This window comes from Tricharina praecox (assembly GCF_024521635.1).
Source record: "Tricharina praecox strain CBS 144465 chromosome Unknown BZA05scaffold_10, whole genome shotgun sequence".
Lineage (NCBI taxonomy): Eukaryota > Fungi > Ascomycota > Pezizomycetes > Pezizales > Pyronemataceae > Tricharina > Tricharina praecox.
The window spans coordinates 82,622-101,036 of NW_026250412.1; the positions used below are offsets into that span (position 1 = coordinate 82,622).

The 18,415-nt window shown below is 53.2% G+C and overlaps 3 protein-coding genes and 1 non-coding gene across 4 annotated transcripts; 3 read left to right on the top strand and 1 right to left on the bottom strand.

Annotated features, from left to right (window-relative positions):
* Positions 1–930: 930 nt before the first annotated feature.
* On the top strand, positions 931–1,947 carry BZA05DRAFT_451453 (uncharacterized protein; the record flags this gene model as incomplete). Its single annotated transcript, XM_051487440.1, has 1 exon — positions 931–1,947. A coding segment is annotated over one exon (903 nt), but the record flags the coding sequence as incomplete, so codon positions are not given.
* Positions 1,948–3,100: 1,153 nt separating this feature from the next.
* BZA05DRAFT_t161 lies at positions 3,101–3,185 on the bottom strand. Its single transcript has one exon. It is a non-coding gene; the product is annotated as a tRNA-Asp (tRNA).
* Positions 3,186–9,242: 6,057 nt separating this feature from the next.
* On the top strand, positions 9,243–10,551 carry BZA05DRAFT_395609 (uncharacterized protein). The gene is made up of 2 exons (XM_051483453.1): positions 9,243–9,368; positions 9,429–10,551. The coding sequence occupies exon 2, from the start codon at positions 9,700–9,702 to the stop codon at positions 10,501–10,503; it is 804 nt and encodes a 267-aa protein (XP_051339905.1). The 5' UTR covers positions 9,243–9,368; positions 9,429–9,699; the 3' UTR covers positions 10,504–10,551.
* Positions 10,552–16,205: 5,654 nt separating this feature from the next.
* BZA05DRAFT_451457 (uncharacterized protein) lies at positions 16,206–18,175 on the top strand (the record flags this gene model as incomplete). The annotated part of the gene is made up of 4 exons (XM_051487441.1): positions 16,206–16,288; positions 16,353–16,828; positions 16,881–17,075; positions 17,160–18,175. The coding sequence occupies 4 exons, from the start codon at positions 16,206–16,208 to the stop codon at positions 18,173–18,175; spliced, it is 1,770 nt and encodes a 589-aa protein (XP_051339906.1).
* Positions 18,176–18,415: the final 240 nt, after the last annotated feature.

Here is an 18,415-nt window from a genome sequence, read left to right on the forward strand (position 1 = left end):
GGGGTTTAGACGGTTTCATCCATCCGCGGATCCGGTTGGGTCTTGAGGGATCGAAGAGACCTTCATGACCGGCGTAAAACGGTGTAAGTGGTGTAAGTGGAAATGCGCACTCCAACGTTTGCGGGACTGAAGATGGCTCCTTGTCTCTCCCCCGGCCCCGATTTCCCCTGGATAGAATTCCGAGATACCGTATTGGATGTATCATGAAGACATACCGTTCGGTAATGCCTGGTTCATCCGTTCCGCCGCTAGTCGGTCCACGTGGGCACCTTCTGCTATCCGGTCCAAGATTCACCGATCTCCCAAGCCATCTCCTCCCCGGCCGTCAAATCCTCGCGCCCCACGAAGACTGCCACAACCTCGCGCTCCCGCCCGTGCCCATCTCGTTCGGATGGCTCAGTCTTCCCTCCCTTGCCCTCCATCATGCATAGTGCCCATGCGCCGAGCAGCGTATTGCGCGGGATGGTTAGAACTTGGGCCGGTTGGGCTGCTAGCACCACGACCGCGCATCAGGGCATTCGTTTTCCGGAGCTCTGCGCTCGAGGTAGGCCGGAGAGGTGGTTACTGTACTTGGTGGCACGGCCTGGCTATTCGACTCTGGGATCGTCGAGTTCGCCGGCGACCAGTTTGACCTATCCAGCCGTCTGCGATCTGGTCGTCCGGGAGCAGGGCAACAGTGCGGGTGGCTCTCGACTGGCTGCTGGCGACTCTTGCTTGCGTAGGGCTTCGCTTAGATTCCTTTCCTTAACGGCGTATGTCTGGCCGAGCCCGGGGTTTGCAATGGAGTAGAAATCGTGTTCCGACCGAGTGATGGTGAAGTTGGTGTTGCGTGTGGCAGAGATGTCATCACCTTTGAAGGAGGGTAGCTGGTGATACTTGGTTTTCTTCTCTCGTCCCATACCACCTCTGCCCCCTTCACCGACTCAACTCCCTCTCTTCCTCCCCCACTCCTCCTTCCGTTCCTCTCTCACCTCACCCTTCAAAATACAAAAATCTACACACTCCCACCTCCCCTCACCACCCACGAAGTCTTCATCGTTCGCAACTTTCGACGACTACGACCAGATCATGCCGGTCACCACCGCGGACCAAGGCGCCGAGGAGCCATCCAGGAAGAGCGTCAACCAGATGAGCCCCAGCAGGCACCACACTCTGCTGGCTTTGCCTCCGTCGCCTTTCTCCACCCCAGTCAAGAAGAGCGTCAACCAGGCCGGCCCAAGCAGCAGCAGCGACAGATACCTTCCGCCTCTTCCCCTCTCGCCTGATTCAGAGTCCTCGAAGAAGAGCATCAACCAGACGAGCCCAAGCAGCCACCACACTCTTCCGGCGCTGCCGCCCTCGCCCTTCCTCCCTTCCGAGGATTCCACCGCAGTCGAAGGCGCCTCTGAGCCCGGCACCGGCACGGAGAGCACGTACCAGGGCAGCTCGAGCCGCTACAACCCGATCCCGATGCTGCGGTCCCTTCAGGCGGTCCCCCGCGGAAACCCCAAGGACCCCAACTTCAATTCTATCTTCGAATTCCGCTATAAGTGTGATCACCACACCCTGGAGTTCTACAAAGCCCCGTTGAACCTCCGCTACTACACCCACCAGTTGTGCCCCGACTGCGAACGCAAGCGCCTCGACCACAGCCCGGTTCACAAGATCCTTACGGCGATTTTCGGCACTTGGTGGACTGGACCTGAACCCAAGAATCAGAAGCCGCTCGCTCACGGTCGCGGTAATAAGGGTAAGGGCAAGGACAACAACGAGACGCAGGGCAGTGGTCAAGGAAACAACGGCGGCGAGGACAGAACGGGTGGTGGAACTCTCAACTGGGCCCGCGGAGCTTAACTTGGTTACACCACCGAGGTACTACTGGCATCACTGGCTCAGTAGCACCGCACAGCTGTTTAATCCTTCGGCTTAGCTTCTGAATCCTGTTGGCTTGTCTTCTGCGGAAAGGCTGCAATAAGTTTGGTTTGAGAATAATGATCTGATTGAACTGCGAACATCTTTTTTCTCCGCCGTGACTACGTAAATATCCTCTCATCCGTTATTACTTGAATATCCCCGTGTCCACGATTCCTCCGCTCCGACTGCCGATGTCCAGTTCTTCTTCCATTTTCCTCTCCTCTACGTAGAAATCCCTTCCCTCACAAAACTTCCATGCAGCCTAGAAGCTTCCCCTCGAACTGCAAGATGCAATATGGGTAGTCCCGACCAGTGCGGCCTCACATACCAGAGCTACGGGAGTGAGTGGCTCGATTGTATAGAGAATGAGTCTGTTACTTTTCCTCCGTCTAAATACATCCGGTGAACAAATCGGTCGCTCACAAATCGCTTACAGCGACACATAGCCCATTCCATTCCGACCCGATGAATGCGACAATTCCAATTTCCATTTGAGAGTCTCATATTCCCCAGCGAAGACAATTCAGCGGGGTACACAGCCCCACCCACCCCGCTCTGTCTGGGAAACTGTTATCGAAACACACAACCCCACCCAACCCAACCCGCTCAATCTAGCTGCAGAACCCCCGGTTTCCGTGATGGAAACGGAGGGAGATACCGCCTCTCTGATATCATCTGGCGTAACGCTACCCTGTATCGGCAATTGCGCGCTGCAGCCTGCTGATGCCACTCCCAGTACAGTGTCTTTGCCCATATGTACTCGCTCGGTAACCCGGACCGTGCTGGGCAGCTGTCTAGTGTCGACTGCCGTATATACGTCTGCTCCGTCTGCTCCGCCTGCTCCTCCAGACGGCGACATGTAGTCTATGCCGCAGGGGTCAGGGCGGAATGCATCGATGAAGTCCCGCCCCGTCCATGTGAGTGACTACGGACGCGTTGGACTACTTGGAGCGCTACAAATAGATGACAGTATTCCACCAACCATTTCCCTGTCTTCAGCCTCCGTGACGCCCCGTCCGCCGTCGTCCGAATTGTCCGTAATTTACTAGGCTTCACCAGTTTCCCCTCCTAAAACGGCCGCAGGCGTTCCTCCTCACCTCCTCCTCGCCACCACTCCCCCTCATCCTTCACCACTGCCCATCTTCAAAGAGTTCAAAACACCATCAGCAGACCTCCCATACTGCCATGCAAAAGCCCAAAAAAGGAACTCTCTGTCAGGGAATTGAACCCTGGTCTCCCGCGGACTATCAGTAAATGACAGGCGGAAATACTAACCACTATACTAACAGAGACGCTTGTGATGGTAATGCGGGCTAGAAAATTCAGAGCGCACCTGGCGTGATCAAGCCAGAGATTGTTCATAGCGGGTGATCGCTGATGATTTCGTAACGAATAGCAGGGCTGGGGACGGGGAGGGGAGGGGAGGGGTGGGGATCTCGTTCGACTGGAGGGATTGTTCTGGATGTTGAGCTTGGGGATTTCACCGTTGTGACATGAACGGCGGGGATGAATATCGGCAGGCTGTAGACTTGACCGGCGAGCGTGGTGTGTTGAGGAATCCGGAATATGAGGGCGGGGTCGTTGACCAGAGTGTCACTGTACTCCGCAGGTCCGCAGGTATACCATGCTACATCTAGTTCGCGGCCAGCGGTTGGGGACAGTGGAGCCGAACCGGATGTGTGTATACCGCCATAGTCTGAGAAATATCTAATGTTACGATGATGAAACAAACAAAAAAAAAACGTACTAAATCTGCGTCACCACGGCGCCGCCTTGCGGATGGCGAGACGGAGACTCAAGAGCTACTACATACGTTTGCGGCCATGAGCTCGTTGCAATTCCCTAATGCTATGCACACCGGAGGCACTGCGGCCGCGCCTCCACTTCGGATCTCTCGATGGCATCACGCAATATCTGAGCATTGGCCTACATATCTCTACAGTTTAATCACGCGAATGGAACGTTCAATATAGCAGGGCCGGCTTCATTTTTTTGTATCGGTCCGATATGTACACGACTGTGACCACGTCTCCCCCAGCTCACCATGCCCCGCATTTTTCTCTCTATCAATCTCATAGCCTTTCTAGTCGTTATTTAATCATAGCAACGGTAAGTTAACAGTAGCCATCGTACGGCACTAAGTAATAGTAGATGTTAGTATTATTCATGAATGTAAGTGAGAAGGGAGGGGGAGATGATGTTTACCTCGTTGCATCCAGGGTGTTGCCACCCCGGACGGTGGTCCGGGGAACCAAGGTCGGTGGTGAGTGTGTTTCTTTTCTGTTATAGAGCTATATAGTGGCCATCGTTGGCTTTGATTACTAATAAAAGTTAGTATTATTCATGAATATAAGTGAGAATGGAGGGGGAGATGATATTTACCTCGTTGTGTCCAGAGTGTTGCCACCCCGAACGGTGGTCCGGGGAACCAGTTACCACCTCGGGCGGTAAGGTGTGAGGTGTGAGGTTTTAGGTTATGACCTCTACAGTAGCCATTGTTGGCTTTGATTACTAATAAAAGTTAGTATTATTCATGAATATAAGTGAGAAGGGAGGGGGAGATGATATTTACCTCGTTGTGTCCAGAGTGTTGCCACCCCGGACGGTGGTCCGGGGAGCCAAGGACCGAGCTCTCGTCGTATCGCTTCTTCGCCTCCCCGGCGCTCAATCTGGTCCTTCGTAGTCGTTCTTACCAAGGAACCGAAAAATTTTCAGCTCCTTGGTCTCAGTCTTCAGATCGATTGCCTAGGGTCGGTGGCTCGGCAGACTGGTATTTTGTGAAGGCGCTGGTTCGAGGGCGGCGGACCCAGCTGAATCAGCTGGAGACGTAGCGGGTTGGAGGTGGACTCGGTAAGCCAATAGCGATGGGTTGGTGTCGTTCCTGAGGATTGAAGTGCATCGGTCGAACATAGAGTCGGGCTGTAATCGGTATTCATCTTCGGCGGATGAGGCTGACTGATGGTTGTTGCTTTTGCATGACCAAGTGGTCTGAAAAAAAAAGTGGTATCAAGGGATAGGAGGATGAGGAAGGGTGGGATAAATGATAGAGTGTGGAGGGGAAGGTGGGGAAGGTGGAAGGTGGAAGGTGGAAGGAGAAAGGAGGGATGATGAGGTAGAAGGTGGAAGGAAAAAGGAGGGATGATGGAGGTAGAAAGGACGAAGAGATGGAGGAAGGAGGAAGGAGGAAGGAGGAAGGAGGAAGGAGGAAGGAGGAAGGAGGAAGGAGGAAGGAGATGGGTCTTTAAAGCGATTAGCCCCGAGCGTTGGAGAAATAGGAGGACCCCACACACACAAACAGCCGCCACTCCCGCACGACGCGACAGTCAACGTCATCGGTTGTGCAGCAAATAGCAAAGGAACACCTTGGCAGCAGTAGCAAAAGTTATCCGCACGCTCGAAATTCGTAGTATATAGAAACACGATGGTACGGGCGGGCAGGGTCGAAGGGTAGAGCCGCTGATTACCTGTAGCATTCAACTTACTTGGAGACTCCCCACATACCAAGTCAGCGGAGGTACAGGCCTTTCCATACCCTCCAGAACCGTGTTTACCTGCAGGTGCACTGATGGCAATTTTCACCAGCGGGCAATAGTGGGACCGATGATACTCAATCCCACCGTCCTCGTCAGACGCTCGCACTGCACAGTCCGACTACCTACGTTACCTGTACCAACGCAGCGAAATCGTTCACCTTCATCCCCCACTAGAGACTGATCACTCGCCCGACCTCTTTTGATTGCCATAAGTTATCTACCTCCAGTTTTTATCCAACATCCGATTACCACACCGCTCCCGAATGGTCCGCATTACGGCTACGAGAATCCAGCCAACGACCTACTCCATTTCTACATGAAGGGCTGTCCTACGAACGATCTTTCCGGCACCACATACTACAGACCGACCAAAGCCCCCTTCGTCAGGTCACCAAGTCGCCTTCCATTGTTCGTGAGCGAAACTTGCCTCAGACGGTCTCCATACTTCGCTCTTGGGTGCCTCGGGTCGATAGACCGTCGAAACCGGTACCGCCCGTGGTTGCGCTCCTGTTCGCAGGATTCATTTCATCCCCCCTCCAGGGCCGGTTTCTCGACCGGATAAGAATCGCCGCGCCGCCGTCACGGATGGTCGATCATTACCACCACATTCGCCACTGCTATGCAGATGTCAGAAAGTGCGACATCGGCCAGGACTTTTCCTATGCGATGCCCTGGACTCATCGAGAAGGATCGTATACAGAAGAGATGGAGAGAGACGATTAAAAAGCGGACGTATAAAGGATTCCGCATAAAATTGAGGTCGAAGTGAGGCAGCCAACGCCGAGGAGATATATCCGGATATTCGTCCGGATATGGTCGAGAGAAGTCGAATACCTATACGCAGGACGCTTCACAGGGCTTATCGGCAGCTCGACCGGTTGCGTAGGAGGAGGTCGCCCACTACTACTGCTTTCAAAACCATGGTAAGAGTTTCTTCAGCGATGCCCTCCAGAGTTCAGTCTTCCTACATACCGGGGTTAATTGCGGTTACTTGCAAATTCGGTGACTTGCACATTCGGTGCCATTACCGTGGATCAGAGAGGCAAGGTGGCCGAAGAGATGACCTATAAGAACACCGTCGGTTGCCGGGAGTTCGTAATCCATAGCGAGGGACACTATGGACTGTACAACGGCTTGGAGTCGGAGTTGTGGTGGGTCTCCTACGATGTGTTGGTCGAACAAGACCGGCCACAGCTAGCTGACTTTGCACTACAGGGAACCGTTCCGGCTGTGACGATCGGACTCGTCTTCGATGACATTGTGCGGCATCTACCGCAATAGCTGCTGTCGGTAGCTACCCGCAGATACAAGCTTCGGATCATGCGTTGCTCCTGCATGGGTCCCACTACCGGTTCACGTACCGAGAACATTCTCAAGTGACCGAACATCGGACTCACCAAGTTATCCGACAAAATCTCACTCGATGTTCGAGAACCTCCTATTCTTAGGATGCAGGACTCAATCGGCAGTGTGTGGATCGACTACAAATCTACAAAGAGAGTGGAGTTACGCCTTCTGCACGATAGGAGGCGTTTTCGAAGCCGTGGGTTTATCGACTACTGCGTCCGGGAGCCAGATCACAGGACACATACATCCCAGATATTACTGATCGAATACCCACCTACCTGCAGCCATACGCAGCACACCGAGGGCCGGGAGTTACCTCTAGACGCCCGTACCCGTACTCGTTTCCTTTGAGGCTTCATGGGCATCAAGTAAAGGTCGCCCAGAAAAGCTCATCTAGCGAAATTTTGGGACGAATAGGCCGCAACCTTGGTAGCCTATGGACTTGCAATCCGATTGCAATGTCAGGAATATGGGGGTAGAGATGGTTTGGTATGTGGGGGTTCTGATCGATTACGAATGGGAAACACTGAGTCTGTATGTAGGCGGCTAATCTCAAATCAGCGGCCCACCTGGAAAATCGAACTTCTCTCCTGCTGAAGATTAGCGCAGCCGTGACCACCTGCACTACATAGGAGGTGGTATTCGGCTATCAGACTCTACCGCTTTGCCATCCAGTAACTCAATTGCGCGACATCGACACGCCCACGTGGCCAGCAATTCAGTACCAAATGCCCGGCGGCGATTACAGCAGCCAAGTGACCGCCAATGTTCCCCTCGTTGACGCGGTATTCGCGTCCGAAGGATGGCTAGGATGGTGAGAATTACGCTGGCTGGCTGGACGAGGGCTGCGGCGGGCGAGATTGGGAGGCTGTGGCTAGTGACACTCGCTAAGGGCTCGTCACCGTTCGACGGATGACGGGTCGCTCTACCCTCGGATGTTTATGAGGATGAAGATGGCAACGAGGATAAGGAGGAAGGGCACAGCGCCCGACTCGTTGTCAATACATGGTCGGAGACTCGGAGACGGGGAAAGTACAAAGCCAACGGGCGAAATGGTGATTATGCACTTAGGGTTGGAATACAATACGGCTCGATATGCGTAGCGGAAAACCGAGGCGGCTGTAATCTGGACTTCCGGAGACTGAAAGACTAACAGATATGTAGGGTTATCAGCCGGTGGCGGTCAACTGCACGAGCGTGGGCTGATTCCATCCATCGATGAAACATGCCCTCGCCTCAAATAGTGTGCATCTGCGATCCGGACTCCGGAGGTTCCGCCGCATGCATGGGCTCGAGGAGTCCAGGTTATGGAACCATGTCGGCGCGACCGAGTCCCGACGGATTGCCCGCAACATACACACATCGCTAAGTCCATGCCTTAGGCTTAAGCTCCCGCTCCCGCTCGGTTACGGCAGCGCCGGCACAGGCCGCTCTTCTAGACACTCCGACTGCATGCATGGATGATGGTGTGTAGGTACCTACTCTACAGTGGGGCAGAATTCGCAATCAGAAAGAGCTTCATGTCTCCATGTTTCCATTCCTCCTGCATTCCTCCGTTGTGGCTGAGTTAGTTACCGGTACGTCACGATGCATCGTGCAACGCGTTCGGACACTCATCACATCACAACACGTAACAACACCATGCTCGCCACAACAACAACAACAACACCATGCTCGCCACAACAACAACAACACCATGCTCACGGAAAAGAACGGGAGGAGGCACGAGAGTATTTGTGGCCCGGAGCTGTATAAGCACTATCGGAAAGGCTTAAACGGCATCAGATCTGTCTATCGGAACGAGATAACCGAGCAATACCATGCGATATTACGGCGAATTCGGGACTCACTGTATCGGTACACACGAGAACTGTACTCTACATCTAGGTGTACATGGAAGAATTGGAGATGTTCTTAGGGACACAATAGGGCGCTAGATAGGCAGGGACGCACTGGTAGCGCTGTGAGCTTAGGGATGACTTCTCTTCGTTGTTTGCTGATACGGTGACAGCAGCTTTCTCTCAGTTCAATCCAGTGGCTTTGTTCGACAGCGACTCTGGTCACTGGGAAGATGATGAAGGAATACTGTGGAATAGGGAACCTCTAGCAGGCCAGGTACTATACAGCACGATGCACAGCATAAACTCTGGCTACCGGACGGGCTATTTGGGGACGACTCTTCGCAAGTTCGCATTCGAAAACAGCAGGGAGGTGGTCCTCAATGAGGCATTGGGTGCGGTACTGGCATATACCGTACCACGAAACCACCTATTAACGCCTCGCCATTCGCCACACCAACACATTCGACGGGAACGCGTCCTCTTTACCCTTTGCGGAATTATCAGCAGTGGTGATCTTCTAGGGCGGGCGCGCGAGGTGTTCCACTCGATCGATTTTCCTTCACGTTTGTCCCACCTCCGTCTTACCGTGTACCCCTGAATCCCAGCCACTGAAAAGTGGCCAACGCAGCGTGCGCACACAGAGTTGCTTTTTCTGCATGGCGTAGCGCTTCCATGTCAACCCCCGCACAGCCTTGGGAACTGCGTCTTGCGTGAACTACATATTTATCGATGTCCCACCCGGATGCGGGAAACAGTGAGAGCCAGAAGTCATGAATGCACCACCTGCGCCAACACTGACGAGACGGGTGCGTAGTTACTGTGCGACGCGTGTGCTGGGATAGAGAAGAGCTAACACGGGCACGCGATAGTCGACAGCGCCGTTTCCGCGAGTCTTCACCGCACGAACCGAGTCCATCTCCTCCTCCGTCACACTATCCAAGCCCGAAGAGGAGAATCACCTCTTCGGCCCAGCCAAAATCGCCGTCAACCACTCCATCAGCATCCCCGGCAACCCGATCCTCCCAAAGGACCAAGATGTGAAGAAATTCCTGCGCCGCGACCTCGAGGTCGACCGCCTCAACGGCATGCACCAGCACCTGTGGTGGGCCGGGCGACCCTACAACATCCGTGCCCTCCACCAACAGAAAGTTTGCAATCGCGGCATCGTCATCAACGAAAAACCCTGGCTTCACCTGCTCTGGTACGAACAGATCATCTTCATCAAGCCACTTCCCGCCTACCTCCTGTCGGTGCCATTCTTTGATGAGCACATCGAACCTGACGAGGACCTGCGGGCCCTGGCACTCGGCTTCCTGCGATCGTACGCGAAGCTGATCCAGTCCCCCATCGATCTGAAGATCGCGCATGACGAAAATCTAGTGCCGGAGAATCTGGAATGGGAGGTGTGGGCGCGCCTGGCCCCGCACTTCACGTACCTGGAGGACAGCAAGGTGAACAAGCGATACAAGTACGGCGAGCTGCGGCTGCCGCGCGTAAACCAGGCGCACCGCTTCTGCATCGACTTTCCGAACGGCTACTACTCGCAGTACGTGACGTACAAGCAGTTCTTCAACCAGAACTTCGCGTGGCTGCTGCTAGCGGTCGTCTACGTCTCCGTCGTCTTGACCGCGCTACAGCTGCTGCTCAGCACCGACGAGAATACCGTCCCCCTCGAACGCCCGTCCCTCGAAAAGAGCAGTTGGTGGTTCGCTATGATGAGCATGGTCGTCCTGTGCGCCACGTGCGGGCTCATGGTCATCCTCGTCATCGGCTCGTTTACTTATCATTGCATTTGCACAGTCCAGAATCTGCAGAGGCTCAATATGGACTGGGTTGGTGGGAGGAGGAGGATTGCGGATCCGGAGAAGCCGGTGGGGTTAGGTAGTTGAAGCGTTGTCCGGGGGTGGTCCCGTAGGCCGTGGCGGAGGGGCGGAGGGGCGGAGGGGCGGAGGGGCAATGTCGGTGATGCATGTAGATATATGGGAGAGCTGTGGATATGATTCTGTGTTTCTATGTTTATGGGTTTGTTTGCATATCTGTGTACTTATTTTTGTCAGCGTTTCGCGGGAGTTTGTTGGAAATGGAATTATTGGGTTTTTCGGATTTTTCGAAGAACGAGGGCCTGTGCATGTGGGAATCGGCAATACCCAGTGTTGGCCTGTTCGAAGGAAGTGGCTCCGCCCACAAGCCTCATCGCCGGCGCTAAGCGCCGCGGATTAATGCATGGATGCATGGATGGCGGGGCTAACTACCCCCACCACATCGATGCGGGTACATCATTCTCATGCAACTTTCGTTTCACATTGTTCGCAGACCGGCTCACTGGCAGGAATCGAGATGTGCCAGATGTATTCCCCCAGACGCGGTGTGTATGTACCCGGTATCAATAGGTAATCAATTGCCACCCAACCCAACCCATCAGCCGACAGTACAGCTACACAGCCATAGCCATCGTGTAAGACGCCGCCCAAGCTCCAATGGCGGTATCGCACTCGGTCCCGACTCCTCTTCGATCGTGGCGAGCCGTAGGCACACCATCCAACAGCTAGTCAGTTGAAATGGGAACACTGGTTTAAACAGTTCAGTTCGGGTTGATTTTGTTCCCGGTTCAGTTGGGAACAGAGGCTGCCAGTTCCCAGTTGGTTTGGGTAGGTGTGCCAGTTGTTCCCGAGAAAACTGGCAGAACTGTCAGTTCAGCGGATGAACCGGCGGTTCAGTCAGTGGAGGGAAATTGGCCAACATAGGGTCCTATTGGTCCGGAAAAAGCGATAGTAAATTGAACTGACAGTTCAGTCAGAGGAGCAAAAATGGGCGAAATAGGCTCCTATTGTCACGGAAAAAGTGATAGAAAAGGGGTTTAGTATGCATAATATTTTTGAATGGTCACAGAGAGAGCAATAGAAGATTTGTACAGTACTAATTCTGAATTTCTACTGCACAATGAAGGGAGGGGGGGGGGGTAAAAAATTCGCTTTTTTTGCGCATCGGTACGGTCAAAATACGTAATTTCACTTTAGTAATACAATTTTTGTCCGTACTGTTCCGAAAAAAGCGTATTTTTTACCCCCCCCCCTTCACTATACAGTACTCTGATGCTACTCATTCATACTGGGAGTATAGCGGTTGAATCCAATGATACTCTCCAGAGCTTCAACACTATCGGTACCTAGGGAATGCTGATGATCCGTCAGAACCATCTGGCACTTGGAGGACAGCCGTTCAACCTCAGCCGACATGGCTGCAAAAGACAGAATGTCTATGGCCATTCGGCTGAAGCCTAAGATTAGGGAAACGACGATTCTGCGCCGGTCTCAGCCACCATTCGATCGCGTGAGGACTGTTTCCAACATTCCTCCCCACAGTCAATGAAAAATAGTCCTGGAGCTCGTCAACTGGTATAGCAGCGGCCACATGATGGTAGCGAATGGGTGGCGGGTTGTAGGAGGTTACCGGGTAGGTTTGTGGTGATGACGGGTTTCACCCTAAATTTTAAGCCTCACTGAACTGTTGGGCCTAGCAGTTTTCCCGGTTCAAAACCCGGCAGTTGGTTCAGTTCGCTACCCCCAACAGTTGGTTGGTCTGGGAACGGCCCCGATTTGTTCCCAGTTCGAACTGTTGGAGGGTCTGGTCGTAGGTATGAAGACTGTAGCAGAGGATGTCGGGAATCGGTTCCCGTGTCGGCCTGTAACCTGTTCAGGGGCGCCGAGCGGCGAGCATTCCTCGGGCCCGTTACGGAATTCGTCTCTCGTCTCCGCTGGAATGAATGCTGCTATGTATATCGCATATAGGCCATCAGATAGTCGTAGAGTGTACACAGGTGTATTATCACTATGTACATGTTCACTCCCGACTGTCCCGAGTCCAATCTCAACCTTGTCTCGCACCAGACGTTTAATCAGCCGGTTCAAACCCTCAGCCCTAATTCGCTCCGCCGGGAGAGAGAGAGAGAGAAAGTAACTCGTGAGACAACACCAGGTTGGTGGAGATTGGAGCCCGGCTCGGCAAGTGAGCTGGTGAGCTCAACTGAAACATAGGATTTCACTCGCTTGCTGTTTTTCAGCAACTTTTTTATCACGTGCGATCACTCAGGAACCAACCCGCCAACCCCCCAACACCCACCCTGTTAGGCACCTCGATTTTTTCCAGTAGACTCAACTCCCTTCACCAAAAACACCGGCCTCCAGTGGCATATACCGTTCCGGTTCCGGTGTTATTACACCTACCATCGCCAGAACAGCATTGAGAAGAGAACGTAACACGATCGATCGAAGGAATGCGTCCGAAATAGCTATCTTGAATGGATACTGTTTTTGCACATGGGACGATTGCTGCTCCCTAGCGGGCGGAGTAGCAAAGCGAAGCGCTTCGCGTGAAGCTTCCGATGCGATATTCTACTTGCTCGTCCTCACTGCAATACATACGCCCTTTTCTCTCTATACTTGTCACCTCCGACGGACGGCGAAGGCTGATACCCTGATTTGGAGACGAGGGCTGGCACGGAACTCTGCGCTTTCCCGAAGGAGCACAACACACGCTGTCCCGACTCCCGAGTCCGAGGAGGCAAGGGTGTCGATACACCATTGGCTTCTTGGGATGAATCCTGCAGACTCGGAGTGGAGTAGCCTACGGCTCAGGAGGATGGAAAGGCAGACGGGGGTGGGACTCCGGGAAATAGAGAATCACCACACCGTTTTCAATCGTCCTTGGCAGCAGTCATTGGAGTGTTAGAGTGTTCAAGTGTTGGAATGTTCAAGTATTGGAGTGTTCAAGTATTTGAGTGTTGAAGTACTGGATGAAATAGAATGGAGTGCGTTGAACGAATCCTGCAGGCTGCAAACCGGCCATCCGTGAATGTAGTAGTAGTACCCACTGAAGTATCGAGTGAAAGCTCTCCACGACCATCTTACAAAGCACGCAATTGATAACATAGTAGGTAGGCGGTGTGATTCCGCTCCGCCGAATTCAGATCTCCACATTCATGATGTACTTCTAATGAAATCTTTAAGTGCAGCAGAATGCTCTGGCTTTTCGTCCAATTCAACGATCGCCCCGATCACTACCAAGCACTCGCCAAACAAGGGACCCATTTTTTTGTTTCAATATTGTGTACTCGGCCAGGTCCGGCTATGGCAGTTCTAAGTCCACACTCCGTGTTTCTATACCGCCGGACATCGTAGGGTTTTTCCCCTCTTCCACTATCCGCAAGTAAACCGAGACACCAGGTCCGTAAGCATCATGCGTGAGCACCCATGGCGAGTTACTTCCATTTAGGGCTTGTGGCGAAACCTAACAGCAAACATCGAAAGCCCAAATCTATAGAGACCAGCTGGTTAGAAAGCTCTGCAAGGGTATGGGAATTCAGTAGGCCCACACCCCGGCAATACTTCAACGACATGGATTCTGATTGCCGAGTGAAGTCGTTCTGACCTATGTGTGCAGCGTGCTTGATGCCCCATAGCGTCCACCCACGACACACAGCTATTCGTCTACTGCCATCTAGGCTCTAGATAGCGTCTTCTTAGTGGTTCCGTCCATATCACATCTGGGACGAACCAGCGAAAGGCCCGGCCCCGTCTGGTAACCTCCAGGTCATGATAGAAAGCGGAGTCCTGATGACATCCACAGACGAAAACGGGCATTCCTCCCGCTCAGAAGTATAAATACAGCGCCTCTCCCCCCATCCTCGAGACCTCTCCATAATCGCGATCATACCAACAAACATACCCTGAATCCAGAAGTTCAACAGCATACGTCAACAACAACAGCAACACAGATCTTTCAGACTCTCGGACTCCCTCCCCCCCAACCACCCTCTACCAACTGATAGAAGAGCAGCTGCAGCCTGCAGGAATGGCTTGGAGTTGCCCCCGCTGCACCCATCTCAACAGTGAGAAGTGGCGGAAGTGTGTGGAATGCAATGCTCCGAGAAGCGTCCCCTGGGGTCAGCAGCCGCCCGGCAAGGGCGGAAAGCGGAACCCAAAACCCTCGAGACCACCGCAGCGTGATGTAGATAGAAATGGACCCAGGGAGCAGACTTTTGCGCGGTCCTAGCCAGTCCTGAAGGGGGATTTTTTTACGGTTTTTTTTGGCATTTTTTTTGGCGTTTCTTTTGGGCGTTGTTCTTAGTTCGTTTTTTTTTTTTCTTTTCGTTTTCACTTACGGGCATCGGTAGTATTATTCCGTCGGTCTGCGGATGAGGGATGTGACGGGATAAATTCAATCCACATTTATCAAGCTGCATAAGTACCTCATCATGAAGAGAGTCAACTTCGCCGGCCATGCGTGTGGGAGTCACGTGGTGACGTTAGTGCGACGGTTTCTAAAGCAGTTCAACTTGGTTCGCCAACACCTATATAGAAACAGCGGAACTAATCTCGATTCTCGTAACAGCTTCCAGAACAGAAACTCGTGGTCTTGCACAGCCCCCGTTGATCGGCTCAAATCTGGCATTCTGCTCCTGGGTACATGTGTACTCACATCAAATCCTCCGTCCTCTTCTCGTACATGAACCCCCCTAGAAGCTCCCATGGTACCTCCTAGAGTTATTTTGCTTCTCCCCAATTCTTCCTCGGCCTCGTATTCAAAGCGATAAGAACCTTGGACGGGTTTTCACTCCTGCACGTGATACAGCTACAGAACCGCTAGCAGTTTCAACGGCAGCGTCAGTTGCAAAATGATCTTTGAAATTTCCGCCAGAGAACTCCGGAATGCCGTCTAAGAGTCAAACATAGTCGGCTGTTGTATTAAATCTGCACATGAGAGAAGAAGCTGCCTCATTCACAATCGACAATCTCGTCTGCTACCGTTAGTAGAAAGTATGTCGCACCTCGAGTATGACATTTGTTGGTTCAATAGCCGTGAGATCGCATTACAAAGTTAAATAAGGTAAGGAAAGCCTATGATGGGCACAGGTGCAATTGCGGTCTGCAAACACAAACATGTATGCCGCTCGGTCCAGAAAAAGGAAACAACGAGTGACGTATTGTGTACATGTGTGAATCACAGACCATCAAATAGTGTTCTCAATCGCAAAATATCCTGATTTGGGTTCTTGGCGCTTTCACTTTGAGACCTATCTTTTCAACCACGATAGAGCTCGACAACACATCGCAACACACCCGCCCTATCGGCAACTCCACCATGTCAAACCGATATCCAAAAATATCGAACGGGCCGCCCGAAGTTGAAGCATCTAACTTCAAACCCGCGGCTTCTACTCACGGTCCTACGATAGCAAATCTCTCCCTAATGCCGCCACAAATTCCCCCAAAGAATCCGCTGAGGAAGTCGCGAGAAAACATCAAGACCACCACCGCACCTCCACCTCGCAGTGCCACTCCGCAGTCCAGCAATGGTCTAGGTCGTAACACCCCCGATCTCGTCCGCTATCCAGAAAGGAGTTCTACGCCGATGCTCGAAGGGTTAGGACGTGGGCGTAGAGCATTAGGAATCAATGCCGGTCCAATTCAGAGTCGGCCACCCACTATTGTGGCCGCGGAACAACGACGACTTGGTCGTCACAGTACCCCCGATCTAACTCGGAGTTCTATACCGGTGGCCGGAACACTGGGACGTGGACGAGGAAGAAACCATGGTAATACTAACGCTTCGAACCACAGTACGTCCGCTGCGGTGGTGGGACGAGGAATGCCAGGCCGCATTACCCCCGATATGGTGCGGCGACCGATAACACCACTGTTTCGAAATGAAGGACCCGGCCCTGTACTCATGGGTCCAGGATTCGCCAACCGCAATTCATCTCGCGCTTCCACGCCGGCCCTGCGGTCTACATCCTTGCAGCACCCTCCCTCAGCTGTGCCATCACGAAACCGTCCGCTTCCACAGGAAAATCGTACTCTCAACATCCAGAAGCCAGGAATCGACAATTCTCGTCCAAGTTCGGCTGCTACCTACAATTCTCGCCCAGGCTCGGCTGCTACCTACAATTTTCGCCCAAGCTCGGCTGCTACCTACAATACCTTTCGGCGTCCCAGCAATCCCGGAAGAGATGGTCAACCGCAGCGGCTGAGCACTGCGAATTCGCTGTCTCGCCCCACATTGGCCAGCGCAGCAAAGCAGAACCCAGCGACAGGGATCAAAGCTTCGCGACCCCAGCCTGGTTTGACTACCTCCAACAACACATCTCATCGCACCAGTACGAGCAGACAATCCGGAGAGCTGCTACCGCACCCCTGCCCTACACCTGCGGGTACTGTTAAGAATATTCCGACGATGATATATTCACCTCCGATGCCGCCCCGGTCAGTCACGGCGTACGGTTCACGGGCAGCAGTAGCTAAGCCTTCTACCGGCCAGCAAGGCTACCACCAGGGCTACCGCCGCCCATCCACTGCCTACAGTCAGCGGAAAGATTTCTCTCCAAGGAGCCGTCGGCACGTTCCCATTAGCAAGGAGAAGAAGGAGGAAGTAAAGCGTATGCTCTCGACCACTTCGTTCGAGGGTAAGCGTTCGCTTCTTCCCGTTCCCACGATTAAGATTTCTACGCCTAGCGAGAAACCGAGGCCGCAGCCTACTCCATCTTCAGGTTCTCTGAAGAGACTAAGTACCCTGAGCACCAACAGTGTTGTCACTGCCATCTTTAATCCGATCTCCGCCGATCAGAGAAGACCCGATTCCGCCAGCAGCAACGCCACAGCCGTCTACTCGTCTTGGATGCACAGAGGTGATCCACGGGATGACAGGTCTAGAGCAATCGGTGCGCACTTGGCAAAGGCAAAAGATGACTTCGTGAATGCCCTGGAGCTGTTAATCGCCGATGAGAGCTTCCCACACGCGGAACGGGAGGCCATCGTCCAGAGCGAGGAGTACGCGGCGTTGAGGGAGTTTGCACCCAAATTGGAGGATCCGAATGGAGTGAAAGCCAAAGTCGAGGAGGAGTTCACGCCGAGAAGGGGATTGTGGATCGACCCCTACATGCTCACATCCCCGGCCATGAAACACCCCATCCTCAGCCCCAAGGAGGCGGCCGAGTGGGAGGCAACCCTGCGACAAAGCGAGCTCGCCATCGACCACCTTAAGACTACTGGTGGCGTCTGCTACCGTCAGTATCACTACCTTCGCCAAGAACAACGCCTCTGGAACGTGGTGGCTGAGCGCGTCGAAAAGCTCCGCAAGAGCTGTGTGAGGACGAAGGCGAAATTCGGCCTAGGAGAGCGCCGTCACGACCACCGGACATCTACAAGTAGCACTCTAAACGAATCTGGATCTACCAAGTCGCAGCAAACGGCCCTTAGCGACGAGGAGATTGAGACGTTGGCTCGGTTGAGAGGACAATGCGAACGCCTGAGAGATGGAACTTACTCTCCTACGAGTACCACTCCCAACGAAGCGGACAAGGACATGACCGCGCCAGCACCAGCAACACCGGATTCGAAAGCGCTCAGGGATTTCTGGCAGTCCAAGGAGGAACAGGAAAGCCGACTCGTTGCCTCGAATCCACCCAAACAGCGGCATGCACGTACTAGCTGGGGCCAACTATTTCCTGTCAAGACCGCGTGGAGGATCAATTCGCTGCCGGATATGTCGAAAGGGCCTAAATAAGCTGGTGTCTGCGTTCAGTGTGAGGGAACCTGAAGGAGGGATTGGATGCTGGGAGTCCGTCCGGAGGGTGTTACAGGCGTACATATGAGAGGATGAGGAGGATACCGGTGGGTGTACAGCGTGGCGATCCACGACGAGGCGCAAGAAAAGTGTTTTTGTCATTACATACTTGAGATAATACATTGGTTTTGCTGTAGTGTGTTTTCCTTATTAATTGTAATTCAGAGACAACTCTCGTGC